The sequence below is a fragment of the Mauremys mutica genome, chromosome 23 (assembly GCF_020497125.1).
Source record: "Mauremys mutica isolate MM-2020 ecotype Southern chromosome 23, ASM2049712v1, whole genome shotgun sequence".
Taxonomy (NCBI): Eukaryota; Metazoa; Chordata; order Testudines; family Geoemydidae; genus Mauremys; species Mauremys mutica.
In genome coordinates this window covers 2,729,031-2,744,160 of record NC_059094.1, presented here as the reverse complement: position 1 = coordinate 2,744,160, position 15,130 = coordinate 2,729,031, and the positions used below count along the sequence as shown (strand labels likewise).

The window sequence follows — 15,130 nt, the reverse complement described above, 5'->3', positions numbered from 1 at the left end:
TTCTAGATGTTTGCAAATTGATTGCTTAATAATTTGCTCCATTATCTTTCCAGATACAGAAGTTAAGATGACTGGTCTGTAATTCCCCATGTTGTTGTTCTTTCCCTTTTTATAGATTGGCACTATATTTGCCCCTTTTCAGTTTTCTGGAATCTCTCCGGTCCATGACTTTTCAAAGATAAAGCTTTAGCATCTCCATGCTTTGGAGCAGGCACTTGAAATTTGGTCAGACCCATGGTGTGTCCTTTATGTCAGATGTGCCTTTTGCTTTCCTGTGGAAAAACAGTCCATGTTTGGCCAAGCTATGAGCTGCTGAAAAATCTCAGTTTGCACATGCTCAGAGAGTTATTAGTTTACCTGGTAATTCCTTAAGAGTATGTCTATCTGTACTGTGTATGCTCCATCCCAAGGTGCAAGGGCTGAGCAGGACTTCCCTGCAATTGCTTCTTTCAGCTTCCAGGGGCCACTGTGGAACTAGACACTGGAACTGAGAATGGGAAGACTCTTCTGTGTTCTCAAGGTTTTCTTTTGGCACCCAGACAGAATGGAGAAAAAAGAGGAAGAAGCAACCACAGTGGAATTCATAGGGGTGAGAAATAGAGTACTGGGCTTGGAGCCAGGAGCCATAGATTGGGGAGAAGCAGAGCTAGAGAGTGTGAGGAAGCAGACTTTGGGCGATGGATAGGAGCAGAGGGAGGTGGGTGCATATATAGGAGCACAGGGGGATGAGGATGGCAAGAGCTGGGGATATGGAGGAAGTTAGATAAGAGCAAAGGTGGGAGTTGGATTGGAACAGAGGGGGGGAAAGACAGGGCTGGAGCACAGTATAAAAAGAATTTATAGCCAGTAGAACACAGAAGTACATCTTGTCCCCCCTAGTGACTGGTCTATAGAGGATAACGGGCTACTAGTGTTAGTTACTCAGTTCAAGTGGTAGATCTCTGAAGCTACTGATGACCAAAACTGGTGTCATATGGTTCCTCACGGTAGAATTTCTGGGTTTTAGCTTTTTTAAAAAAACAACAACAGGTTTTTAATGCAACTTTTTAAAGATGGGAAGGTCAAGTACTTCAAAGATAGGAAATGCAAGATTTAAGGTGGCCTGTGCAGACTTAATTCAGCCCCCCTTGTCCATATGTATGATACAATAACTCCTCACTTAACATTGTAGTTATGTTCCTGAAAAATGCTACTTTAAGTGAAACACGGTTAAGTGAGTCCCATTTCCCCATAAGAATTAATGTAAATGGGGGGGATTAGGTTCCAGGGAATTTTTTTTGCCCCCCCATCCCCCCCTACGTTTTAAACAGTTTAATACTTTACACAGCAATGGTGATTGTGAAGCTTAGTTGAGGTGGTGGAGTCAGAGGGTGGAAGAGGGTGGGATATTTCCCAGGGAATGCCTTACTGCTAAATGATGAACTAGCACTCAGCTGAGCCCTCAAGGGTTAACACGTTGTTAATGTAGCCTCACACTCTATAAGGCAGCACAAATGGAGGGAGAGGAGACAGCATGGCAGAGAGAGAGAGATACACACGCCCTGTGTGAGAGAGACGTGCATTGCCCCTTTAAGTACGCTGACTCCACTCTAAGTACACTGTCCTTTTAAGTAGAGATGGGAGGAGGAGGACACCATGACATTAGCACCCCTCTTTCCCTTTCTCTCTCTCTCTCTTCTCTTCCTCCTCCACCACAGCAAGAAGGAGGCTCCCAGGAGCAGCTCCAAGGCAGAGGGCAGGAGCAACACACAGCAGTGGGGGGAGGGACAGCTGAGCTGTCTGGCAATTGATAGCCTGCTGGGCGGCTGCGACACAGGGAACTTAGGAGAGCAGGGAGCTGATAGGGTGGCTGCCAGTCCACCCTAGTTCCAAGCCCCCACCAGCTAGCTCCAACGGGCTGCTCTTTCTGCAAGCAGTGGACAAAGCAGGCGACTGCCAAACAACGTTGTAAGGGAGCATTGTGCAACATTAAACAAGCATGTTCTCTAATTGATCACCAAGGTAACAACGAAACAACATTAACCGGGACGACTTTGAATGAGGAGTTACTGTAGTTTTCAATTACATGGTCACATATTTTTTTCCATGGGACCCCTGCATTATTCAATACACAGGATGTAATGTACTCTGGGACTGAATCAGTGTTGTGTATCAAATGAGGTTGTGTGTGTTCTGCCTAATTTTTTGCAGGAATTTGGAAGAGGTGTGGTTTTGTGGTTAAAGTTTATTGCTGCTCTGGTGAAGTGAATGGTGTTCCCTGCCTCTGCCACAGAGTTCCTATGTGGTGCTGAGAAAGTCACTTAACCCAGACTTTCACAGTAGGTTACTAATTGTGTTGTTTTTCTAGGTGTCCAATGTCCGATATCTGCAGTCACTATTGTAGTAGTGCTGAGCACTCACAACTGCAACTGAATGTGATGGGAGCTAGGTGTTTGAAGTTGGACACCCCTAACAATTTTGGCCTTGCTTTCTGTCTCAGATCCCCAGCTGAAGAATTGGGATAACATTACCGCCTAATCTCACAGGACTGTTGTGAAGATAAATTCATAAATATTTGTGAAGCACTTGAGTATTCTGGTGAGAGCACCAGAGAAACTGCCAATGAGGAAATTACTAATTCTGTATACAGTGCAGAGTTTGAATGGTATGCATTAAATAAGGCCACACATTAAAGAAGAAGGATAAAGAAATATTGAATAGCTACCCATTCACTGAATGAAGCATGGGTCCTATGGAACAAATAGTATGTGATGTGCATTCTGATTGTGTATTATAAAACTGTACAAGGAGGCTGAATTAAAGTTGCATGGGCAACTTGAATTCTGGCATTTCTTAATTTTTGAGTGACTCACTTTGCAACCTTATGGTTCTTTTAATACTTCTGATAGAATGGTGGTAATCTGACATAAAGAGCCAGTCTCCTCAAGGCTTCTCCTTGTACCCCTGCAGGAAAGGGGCAGGACTTCTATTCCTACTGTTTTCTGGTGGAGAAGTGTTTGGAGCCTTCAGACATCTCTTAGACTTCCGTCTCCTCCACTGGAGGGTCTGCAAGTCTTGCTTCTGTATGGAGAATCGAACTGTTCTCCATTCTGTTTCCTTCAGGCCTTTCCCAGCTTAGTGGACCTCACTGATGCATATCTGCACATCCTTATTTGCCCATTGCACCAGCACTTTGTTTCACTCAGCCTTTGTGAACTGTATTCCTCGGGTCCCATCTCTACAGTGCTAAACTTTTCAGAGCCCATTCCAGAGCATTTATGTCCCTCAATGTGACCTTCCCTCTCTACTTCACAGTTTGTTCTGGTCTACATTTGAACCTCTGGGAGATGCATCCCTGTGGCTATTAACTCTTAAGGCTGCCCTGATAGTTGCCAACATCTTTGAGCTTAGCTTCTTTGTTATTAACTCTCCTTATCTATAGTTCTTTTCTTGAATGATGGTGGAGCTGGGTTGTTTTTATTATAACAATTGCTATGAGGAGCCTTGATAATATTTGAAAGTTCTACCCGTCTGCTGAAAAATGCTCAGCACAAAATAGAGATATACTAATGGGCTATACTATTGGAATAATGGCTGCTTTTGAACTGTACTTATTGTTTTATTTTCAGACATCTTTTTAGTTTTTGCTTGAATGTCGGATATATTTATACAAAATCTCTTCCAGGAGGGAATCCAATGGCTGTGGTCAGCAAACAAGTAAATATGGAACTGGCTAAGATCAAACAAAAATGCCCACTTTATGAAGCCAATGGACAAGCTGTAAGTTGTAATTTTTCAAAAATAGGCTTTGCCCTAAGAAATGGTTTGAAGAAAATAATGTATTATAGAGGTTTGACTTTATAGTTCTGTACCTTATCCTTTCTAAACTCTAGCTTTGAGGTTTTGGCCTCCATTCTTTTTTTTTGTTGATGCTTGTTTTGGCAGTTGTGACTAGTTCACTATAACTCCTCAGTGCAGCCTTCCTTAGAGTTGCACTGCTGGCTAAACATTCACAACTGGGAATGTGCAGAGGCCACTCAAGAAAAGAAGGCTACTTCCCAGTAACTGGAATTCATCAAGATGATCCTCTGCATGTTCACATCCCCTCCTATCTTCCTCACTTCATTGGAGTCTTAATTCTTGAATTAGTGGAAGGGAATGGAAGGGTGGTTGGGATCACTTCCCCTTTTATATCATCAGAGCCCTTCAAGAGGGGAGAGGTGGGTATCCCCCACAGAGTTTCAGGAAGCTTCCAGTGCATTGCCCTGATCTCTTGAATGGGAACAGATTCATTGTGAATAACTCCCAGTTACTGGTAACTAACCTTCATTTTTACATCTCATATGTGAATATTGTGGCAAAGATTGTTCATATCCCAGATATTCTGAATTATTTAATGTATGCAGTGTTGTAGCTCTGTTGATCCTAGGATATTAGAGAGACAAGGCAGGTGAGGTAATATCTTTTTTTGGACCTACTTCTGTGCCTGAGAGAGGTATTAACTGGCCACTTTACCTTGAATGGTCCCTTGAAATATGTGTTAACTGCTTATGCTAAACAATCTGTGACACTGAGGCCTTGTCTACACTGGCAAGTTTCTGCACAGTAAAGCAGCTTTCTGCATTGCAATTCCCGAGGTGTACACACTGCCAAGCCACAAGTGTGCAGAGATTGCGCAGTTGCAGCGCTGTAAAAAACCCATCCTGACAAGAGGCGTACAGCTTTCTGCATCAGGGCTACTGTGCCACAGCACCAATGTAGACACCCTGGTTGATTGCAGTGCTGCAGTTGGCCTCTGGGAAGTGTCCCACAGTGCCTGTTCTTGCCCCTCCGGTCATGGATTTGAATTCTGCTTCCCCGCCCTCAGATGACCAACTGTCACCCCCACCCCGTAAATTCCTTTGTAATTTTGAATGTCCCCTTCCTGTTTGCTCAGTGATGTGTGCAGTGGTCTCAGCACATCTTTCCAGGTGGTCATGCCTGCTCTATGTACCAGGCAATCCCCTGCTTGGAGCAATGCTGAGCTGCTGGACCTCATCAGCATTTGGGGAGAGGAGGCTGTCCAGTCCCAGCTGCGCTCTAGTCATAGGAATTATGATACCTATGGGACACACTGCAGTGCAGGGTCAAAGTGAAGGAGCTGCGGAATGGCTACCACAAGGCAAACTGCCACTCCAGTGCTGCCCCCACGAGCTGCCAGTTCTACAGAGAGCTGGACACAATACTCAGTGGCGACTGGATACTTCGGTGGACTGAGCCAGGAGGAGGAAATCTTGGATGAGGATGTGGAGAGGGAGGGGGACCCAGAGGCTGAGGACAACTCGGAGGTCAGAGATGCAGGCAACCAGGAGCTCTTTTCTACCCTGGAGGAGGCTAGCCAGTCACAGCGGTCAGATCTTGGCGAAGCACAAACAGAAGAGGAAGCCCCTGGTAAGTGGATTTGATTTGGGGAATCGCTGAAGTGAGTTGTTGGGGGCAGGAGGGTTGCAGAAATCAGGCTTGTGTCTCTATGATGCGCGTACCACCACATGCCTGGTCTGTGTGCGGAACAGGCTGTTGATTGACTCCCTCATTTCACAGGAGTCTGCCTCAGAGATCTCCAGGAAACTCTCATGGAGATACTGGGCAATCCACTGCCACAGGTTCTTTGGCGGAGCTGCTTTGTTTCTTTCCCCATTAACGGTAACTTTCCTGCGCCGCTCTGCCATCACTGTGGGGGGTGGGAACCATTGCTGCACACAGGGGAGCCACATAAGGGCCCGGGTGGAAGTCAGAGTCTTGGATAAGACCCTCCCTTCATTCCCTGCTCACCCTCAGCAGCGAGATATCTTCCATAATGAACACAGCCTGTGGAAAATATGGGGACAGGAATGATTATCAGGCCCCCCCTACAGTGTTGGCTCTGCTCCTGTGGCTACTCACCATTTTGGGAGTCTTGTGCTTGCCTGCAGTGAGCCACTTAGTGACAGGTATGTGAATAGTGGCTGTGTTTTAAATCACTGAATCAGTGTTCTGTGTGTTGCAAGCAATACTGATTCTGTAAAATGTTGCGTTTTGGCTTCACAGAGATGACCTTGGGAGCCCAGCTTCCCTCTTTGTTATCGCTGGCTGAATTGCTGCGCAGAATTAGAAAGTGGCCACGAAGAACTAAGGAGGACTTTCTGCATGAGGTTATGATGCAGTCCGCCACTGAAAAACAGGAATTGAAGGAGTGGCAGGACAGCGAGAAGAGGGACTGCAAGGAGAACGCGGCACGCCAGAATGAAGCCACGGAGCGATTCTTAAACATTATGGAGGCCAAGCGGACACGCGCAGGGTGATACTAGCACTGCAAACTGAGCAGCTCCGCAGCTGCCCTCCCCTGCTGCCGCAGTCGCAAAACTCACTCATGCGCCCCCCCCAGACACCACCAACACACTCTTATCAACCTCCTGGCTCCAGTCTGTACCCGCGGCATTCCACTCCTCCCCCCCGTCACAGTCTGGCACTGCATACTCCTAGTACCCACTGCACTCAACACCCATCCCTCTGCAGTTTTGCCCTGTTGAAGTATATTACCCGCTGCACTGTACTCCAAAGGAGAAAGTTGGATATGATTCCTAGACATAGACAAATCTTTAACCATCCCTGGACTCCACCTCCTCCTAAGACCTTCCCTTCCCCCATCCCCCTCGGTGCTGATGTTTTTTTGTTTTTCTCTCTCTTCCGGTTGTTGTTTTTTAATAAAAGAATCGTGTTGGTTTGAAAGCAATCTTTATTCTATTAATTTAAAAGCTAACAGAGCCCTGCAAAGCAACAGACAATTATCTTAAACCTTCATATTGCATCATCTAGGAGGTGATTGTGATTGGTGCAGCATTACAAGCACTGCACTCCAGAGCATAGCAACAAATATTAGTGGCTTTCAGCTTCAAATTGCTCCCGCAAGGCATTCCTGATCTTTATGGCCCTGCGCTACACCCCTCTAATAGCCCTGGTCTCTGGCAGTTCAAATTCAGCCTCAGGCGCTGAATCTCAGTGGTACAGCCCTGAGTGAAGCTTATACCCTTCCCTTCACGAATACTATTGAGCATACAGCACGCGGCTACAAACATAGGAATATTGTCATCGGCCAGGTCTAGCTTCCCATATAGGCAGCGCCAGCAGGTCTTTAAACTGCCAAAAGCACACTCAACAGTCATTCTGCACTTGCTCAGCCTATTGTTGAACTGCTCCTTGCTGCTGTCATGGTGCCCCATGTATGGCTTCATAAGCCACAGCATTAAGGGGTGGGTGGGGTCTCCCAAGATCACAATGGGCATTTCAACTTCCCCTTCAGTGATCCTCTGGTCTGGGAAGAAAGTCCCTGCCTGCAGCTTCCTGAACAGGCCAGTGTTCTGAAAGATGCGTGTGTCATAGGCCTTTCCGGAGCATCTTGTGTTAATGTCCGTGAAATGCCCAGGGTGCTCCACAAGAGCCTGGAGAACCATAGAGAAATACCCCTTCCAATTAATGTTCTCAGTGACTAGGTGGTATGGTGCCAAAATTGGAATATGCGTGCCATCTATCGCCTCTCTGAAATTAGGGAAGCCCATTTGTGCAAAGCCATCCACAATGTCACGCGCAATCATAGAATCATAGAATATCAGGGTTGGAAGGGACCTCAGGAGGTCATCTAGTCCAACCCCCTGCTCAAAACAGGACCAATCCCCAACTAAATCATCCCAGCCAGAGCTTTGTCAAGCCTGACCTTAAAAACCTCTAAGGAAGGAGATTCCACCACCTCCCTTGGTAACCCATTCCAGTGCTTCACCACCCTCCTAGTGAAATTTTTTTCCTAATATCCAACCTAAACCTCCCCCACTGCTACTTGAGATCATTACTCCTTGTTCTGTCATCTGCTACGACTGAGAACAGTCCAGATCCATCCTCTTTGGAACCCTCTTTCAGGTAGTTGAAAGCAGCTATCAAATCCCCGCTCATTCTTCTCTTCTGCAGACTAAACAATCCCAGTTCCCTCAACCTCTCCTCAAAAGTCATGTGCTCCAGCCCCCTAATCATTTTTGTTGCCCTCCGCTGGACTCTTTCCAATTTTTCCACATCCTCCTTGTAGTGTGGGGCCCAAAACTGGACACAGTACTCCAGATGAGGCCTCACCAATGTCGAATAGAGGGGAATGATCATGTCCCTCGATCTACCACTCCTCACAGGTTAGTGTCATCTACAAACTTGCTGAGAATGCAGTCCACGCCATCCTCCAGATCATTAATGAAGATATTGAACAAAATCGACCCTTGGGGCACTCTGCTTGATACCGGCTGCCAACTAGACATGGAGCCATTGATCACTATCCATTGAGCCTGACAATCTAGCCAGCTTTCTATCCATCTTATAGTCCATTCATCCAGACCATACTTCTTTAACTTGCCGGCAAGAATACTGTGGGAGACCGTATCAAAACCTTTGCTAAAGTCAGGGAATAATACGTCCACTGCTTTCCCCTCATCTACAGAGCCAGTTATTTCCTCATAGAAGGCAATTTAGGTTACTCAGGCATGACTTGCCCTTGGTGAATCCATGCTGACTGTTCCTGATCACTTTCCTCTCCTCTAAGTGCTTCAGAATTGATTCTTTGAGGACCTGCTGCATGATTTTTCCAGGGACTGAGGTGAGGCTGACTGGCCTGTAGTTCCCCGAATCCTCCTCCTTCCCTTTTTTAAAGATGGGCACTACATTAGCCTTTTTCCAGTCATCCAGGACCTCTCCCGATTGCCATGAGTTTTCAAAGATAATGGCCAATGGCTCTGCAATCACATTCGCCAACTCCTTTAGCACCCTCGGATGCAGCGCATCTGGCCCCATGGATTTGTGCTCATCCAGCTTTTCTAAATAGTCCCGAACCACTTCTTTCTCCACAGAGGGCTGGTCACCTCCTCCCCATACTGTGCTGCCCAGTGCAGCAGTCTGGGAGCTGACCTTGTTTATGAAGACAGAGGCAAAAAAATCATTGAGTACATTAGCTTTTTCCACATCCTCTGTCACTGTGTTGCCTCCCTCATTCAGTAAGGGGCCCACACTTTCCTTGACTTTCTTCTTGTTGCTAACATACTGAAAAAACTCTTCTTGTTACCCTTCACAGCCCTTGCTAGCTGCAACTCCTAGTGTGATTTGGCCTTCCTGATTTCACTCCTGCATGTCTGAGCAATATTTTTATATTCCTCCCTGGTCATTTGTCCAATCTTCCACTTCTTGTAAGCTGCTTTTTTGCATTTAAGATCAGCAAGGATTTCACTGTTAAGCCAAGCTGGTTGCCTGCCATATTTACTATTCTTTCTATACGGGATGTTTTTTTTCCTGCAGCCTCAATAAGGATTCTTTAAAATACAGCCAGCTCTCCTGGACTCCTTCCCCCCCATGTTATTCTCCCAGGGGATCCTGCCCATCAGTTCCCTGAGGGAGTCAAAGTCTGCTTTTCTGAAGTCCAGGGTCCGTATACTGCTGCTCTCCTTTCTTCCTTGTGTCAGGATCCTGAACTCGACCATCTCATGGTCACTGCCTCCCAGGTTCCCATCCACTTCCCCTACTAATTCTTCTCTGTTTGTGAGCAGCAGGTCAAGAAGAGCTCGCCCCCTAGTTGATTCCTCCAGCATTTGCACCAGGAAATTGTCCCCCACACTTTCCAAAAACTTCCTGGATTGTCTGTGCACCGCTGTATTGCTCTCCCAGCAGATTATCAGGGAGATTAAAGTCTCCCATGAGAACCAGGGCCTGCAATCTAGTAAGTTTTGTTAGTTGCCAGAAGAAAGCCCTGTCCACCTCATCCCCCTGGTCTGGTGGTCTATAGTAGACTCCCATCATGACATCATCCTTGTTGCTCAGACTTCTAAACTTAATCCAGAGACTCTTGGGTTTTTCTGCAGTTTCATACCGGAGCTCTGAGCAGTCATACTGCTCTCTTACATACAATGCAACTCCCCCACCTTTTCTGCCCTGCCTGTCTTTCCTGAACAGTTTATATCCATCCACGACAGTACTCCAGTCATGTGAGTTATCTCACCAAGTTTCTGTTATTCCAATCACATCACAGTTGCCCAGAGTCATAGTCTTTCAGAGCAGGATGCGATTAATGGCCTTGCACACTTCCGTCAACACAAGTCCAATGGACTTTCCCACTCTGAACTGGTTAGCAACCTATCACTAGCAGTCTGGAGTAGCCAGCTTCCACAATGCAATCACCACACGCTTCTCCAGTGGCAGGACAGCTCTCATTCTTGTGTCCTTGCACCGCAGGTCTAGGGCGAGCTCATCACACAGTCCCATGAGTGTGGCTTTCCTCATCCAAAAGTTCTGCAGCCACTGCTTGTCATCCCAGATATGCATGACGATGTGATCCCACCACTAAGTGCTTGTTTCCCAAGCCCAAAAGGGGCGTTCCACTGTGGTCAGCACCTCCGTGAATGCCACAAGCAATCTCATCTCGTAGCTAGTACGCGTGGTGAGATAAATGTCACACTCCTTTTGCCTTTGTAGTTTAAGGAATAACTCCACTGCCACTCGTGACCTGTTAGTCACAGCAAGCAGCATACTGGTCAACAGTTAGGGATCCATTCCTGCAGACTGAAGAGGCAGGGGGCACAGTACACAAACCATTGAAAGATGGCGCCAAATGCAAAAGGGAACACAGGGGTTGCTGGGATGTGAAGCAATGCATCACAGGGCATTGGGACTGGACCCAGGATGCCCCGTGATCCCCTCTGCCTTCCCACAACTCTTAGCGTCAGAAGAGGAAAAGATGCTCTTTGAGAGAGCTGCCCAGAGTGCGCTGCTCTGAATACTGCTGCAAGTGTGAACATGCTATTGCGCAGGCAGCTGTCAGTGTGAACGCACAATAGCGGTTTCTCTTCAGCGTTCTCTTAGCGGAGCTGTAACTGCCAGTGTAGACATACCCTGAGTACATCTCCCAGACGTGAAGAAGAGCTCTGTGTAAGCTCGAAAGCTTGTCTCTCCAGCAAGTTGGTCCAATAAAAGATATTACCTCACCTACCTCATCTATCTCAATTATTGAATATAGTGTGGATTCTTATTCTTCCTACATGTACTCCATAATTTCCCTTTCTAGCCTGCATGACAAGTTAAGGTTAGTTATGATGTTATGGGTATACCTAGCAAAGAGTCCTGTGGCACCTTATAAACTAACAGACGTTTTGCAGCATGAGCTTTCGTGGGTGAATACCCACTTCGTCGGATGCATGTATTCACCCACGAAAGCTCATGCTACAATACGTCTGTTAGTCTATAAGGTGCCACAGGACTCTTAGTCTGGATCTGTAAAAGCAGCAAACACGGCTACCCCGCTGATACTTGACATGGGTATACCTGTCTGCATTCAAAGAACTGGTGCCAGTTTATAAGGGAAGCTGCTGATCCCTGTGCTGTAACTGCTCCGTGGCTGAGCAGAGTACTTCAATCTCCAGGTCTGTCAGTCTGACACTAACATGTTACTTAAAAACTAGTCATGCTCAAGCTAGCTTTCCAAATCCCATTCAGTCCTTACTTTGTCTGAGTTTATTTTCTCTGCAGCTTGTCAGAATATTTGTGTGTAGTATAAATAGAATTCTCATTTTTTTCCCTGCCACCATCATCTGCTCAATTCATTCAAAGCCAGACTGACGGCATGTATTTGATAGTACCTTTGCTTCCACAGTGCATTGTTCCACAGGTGTTGCATACACTGAAATTGACTACACTGAGAAGACACGATAGGTATAGAAATGCAGCAAAAGGACAGGACTGTTTAAATTTGCTTGCTCAGGCATGGTGTGATTCTTCAACATCATGTGAGCTTTCTGTTTTCCATTTGTATTATTTGTCTGTACTGTTTCTTTAGCCTTGTTTTACCCTAAATGCACATAGGACCTGCTGGAAGCTGTTTCATTCGTATGTTCACTCTTGGTTTTCTCTTTTCTGAGACTTACCACAATCTGTTTTTTTTTTGTTTTGTTTTTTGATTGTTGCCACTGCTAAAAAAGTAAGTGATGATTAGCTGCTTCTGCAATGCTTTAAACCTTGTTTTGATTTTACCCTATTGTACGAAATTTACCTTGAAACAGCTATCAGGCTATTTATTATTTATTTCTCTTTCTGCTGCAATGGTTAAAAGGACACTGTCAAGGTATCACTTACAATTTTTTAAAATCCCTTTTTTTACTGTTTATAATAATCCCTGAGTTTAAAATTTAAATAATTTGTTACTGAACACTTTTTTTTTTTCCCCTTCAGTGGTACATTCATATTGATTTCTTGTTGTTGGGTTGCTCATGAATGTTGGGCAGATAACTTTGAATTGTTTTAGGGGAGAAAAAAATTTACACTGACTACGCAAACTGAAAGGAAATACGTAGGTCTCATGTTGGACCTACAGCCTTGACAGTGTCCCTTTAAATATGCCTCCCAACTAGTACTGGAGCCAAAGTGCAGTCACCACTTCACTATGAACTTCCTCAGTTTGTCTCTCCATCTTCCTGTCATCATCTGAGATTAAAGCCTGTCTCAGTCCAGGTGGAAGGGTATGAAATCTGCTACTCTCTGCTCTAAACAAGACATTTTGATTAACCCTCACCATTAGTATATACTCAGGAGACAAGTTGCAATTCACCACCCAGAGCTCTTTGGGAATTGTCCCAGCCTTCCTGAAGAAGCAGCTTTTGAGAGGGTATTAGGAGAGCCACTCTGCAGTGTAATGGTCATATCTAGGATTTACAGGGCCAGGAATAAGAAGTAGGAGGGTGCCCCTCACCCTATGGAATTGTCTCCTGGAAAAAGTAGCCCTGTGTCTGTCCCTGGCCTCCAGAGAGGACTCTCCTGTAAGCCTGACACATGCTATTTCTGACACGTTGTCTTTGCCCATCTCCCTTCCTTTATGGTGCTTGCTGTTTTCTCTCCCCTTTTCTTTGACTCATTTGTCCCTGCCCCCTCATGTGTTCTCACCCCCTTCTTTTCTTTGTGCTCAGACTCCTAGGTTTTTTTTGCCCTAATTCCTTCACTCCCACTTACCAGGCTCAGGACAGCTGAAGCTCCTTAGAGCTCCACTCATGTTCTCAGAGTTCAGGAAGAGGCCCCACAACGCTTATCCCTGCTGGCCCCTCCCCACATCTCCAGCAACAGTAACCACTGATCAGATCTGCAGCTGCTATATTTACCAGCTGGACTGTGCTGCTGTGCACTTAACACAGGGGTTGCTATCCAGTGGGGTGAGGGAGGCCTCAAACACTGGCCTAGTAGAACTGTTGTGGCTCTATGCAGTGCTGTGTCGAAGGTTCAGCGGTGTCACAGTAGCAACACCAAAAGTCTTTAAAGAAATGCTCCCCTACTATGCAATAAGATGGAAAAACTTATCTGGCTACCAGCAATATCTCTACTTCATGTAGGAATGGATGAGGTTGCCAGGGAGCACTGCTTGCGCCATTTGTAGCCAGGCTTCCACATATGTAGTATTTTCCTTCTACCTGATCAGTGTACCTCAGGCCCTCTCTGAAGGCTTGATGTGCACTAATCCTCATTGGAAGGTAACAAACCGCTCAGTAGAGCCAGGGTGCACCTTTCTGGCATCCGAAAGAATGTAGACATGGCTCACAGGTGAGCCATTGGACCTCAGGTGTTTGACTTCATCCTTTAGTTGAGGAAGCCTCTTTATACTGGCTTGGTTTTTTTGCAGTCATGGGGGAGCCCAGTAAACAATGCTAGTTGCCTGTTTGCCAATTCAGAGGTGAGAAAGAGAGAAGAACCTGGCAGATTATCCCTTAATGCCCTGCACACTTTTCTTTTCTGATCATTTTGAAGAATTGAAGACTTGAGAACTTACAGGTGCCTGCCCTCAGCTTCTTTTTGTTCACTAGAGCTTTTTTAAAGTGTATGACACAGGGCAGTAAAGTAATTATTCTGTCAGCACCAGTGTAACATTACGCATCCATGCTCTGCCTTGCTCTTTTGCATATTACTTCATTGCTATGTACAGGGCTCACATTTTGAGGGGGAAGGATTGGAGGCAACTTGTGTTACTGAATTTAAAACATATCTTGTAATGGAATTAGCACCACAATGGAAAAGGAAGTCTAAGCTTCATGGTTCTGAAGTCTTTCCGGACTTCTTAATTTTACCACCCTCCACTCCACACCTGTTAGCTTCAACCTTAATTAAGTGTTCCTATCTGGAGCTTTGGTGTTTTGTGCCTAATTTTTTTTTTTTAATTTACAGAGACAAATCTGTTCTTTGACTTTCAGGTTCCTAAAGAGAAAGATGAAATGGTGGAGCAGGAATTCAACCGTTTGCTGGAGGCCACCTCCTATCTCAGTCATCAGCTGGACTTCAATGTCCTCAATAACAAGCCAGTCTCCCTAGGACAGGCTCTGGAAGTTGTCATACAGTAAGTGCCCTCATGCTTTGCTGATAGAAATTAATAGTCTCATAGACTTTAAGGCCAGAAGGGACCATCATGATTATCTAGTCTGACCTCTCTTGAATTACTGAAGTCTTCAAATAATGATTTAAAGACCAAGTTACAGAGAATCTACCATTTACACTAGTTTAAACCTACAAGTGATCTGTGCCCCATGCTGCAGAGGAAGATGAAAAACTCACAGGGTCTCTGCCAATCTAACGGGGGGCAGGAATTCCTTCCCAATCCCAAATGAGGACCCTGAGCATTTTGGCAAGACCCAACATCCAGACACCTGGGAAAGAACTCAGAGAGTAGTAACTCCCCATCTAGTGTCCCATCACCGGCCATTGAAGATATTTGCAAATGGCAGTCATAGATTGGCTACAGGACATTGTAGGCAGTTTCATCATCCCATCCATAAATTACCTTTGAAAAATCATGGACGATGGGGGAAATTCCAGAGGATTGGTAGACAGATATAGTGCCAGTCTATAAAAAGGGGAATAAGGACAACCCAGGGAATTACAGACCAGTCAGCTTAACTTCAGTATCCAGAAAGAGTAAATAATCAAGCAGTCAGTTTACAAACACCTAGAAAATAATATGGTGATAAGTAACAGTCAAGAACAAATCATGTCAAACCAACCGAATGGTTTCCTTTGACAGGGTAACAAAGCCTTGTGGATAGGGGGAAAGTGGTAGAGGTGGTGTATCTTTACTTTAGTAAGGCTTTTA

At 45.6% G+C, this 15,130-nt stretch overlaps 1 protein-coding gene across 1 annotated transcript in view; it reads left to right on the top strand.

Moving 5' to 3' along the window:
- Positions 1 to 15,130, top strand: part of KDM1A (lysine demethylase 1A) — a 171,720-nt gene that overhangs the window by 68,592 nt on the left and 87,998 nt on the right. The window contains exons 9-10 of the mRNA XM_044997670.1: positions 3,665 to 3,759; positions 14,238 to 14,380. Of these exons, the coding sequence (XP_044853605.1) occupies positions 3,665 to 3,759; positions 14,238 to 14,380 (238 nt within the window). The remainder of the gene's footprint in view (positions 1 to 3,664; positions 3,760 to 14,237; positions 14,381 to 15,130) is intronic.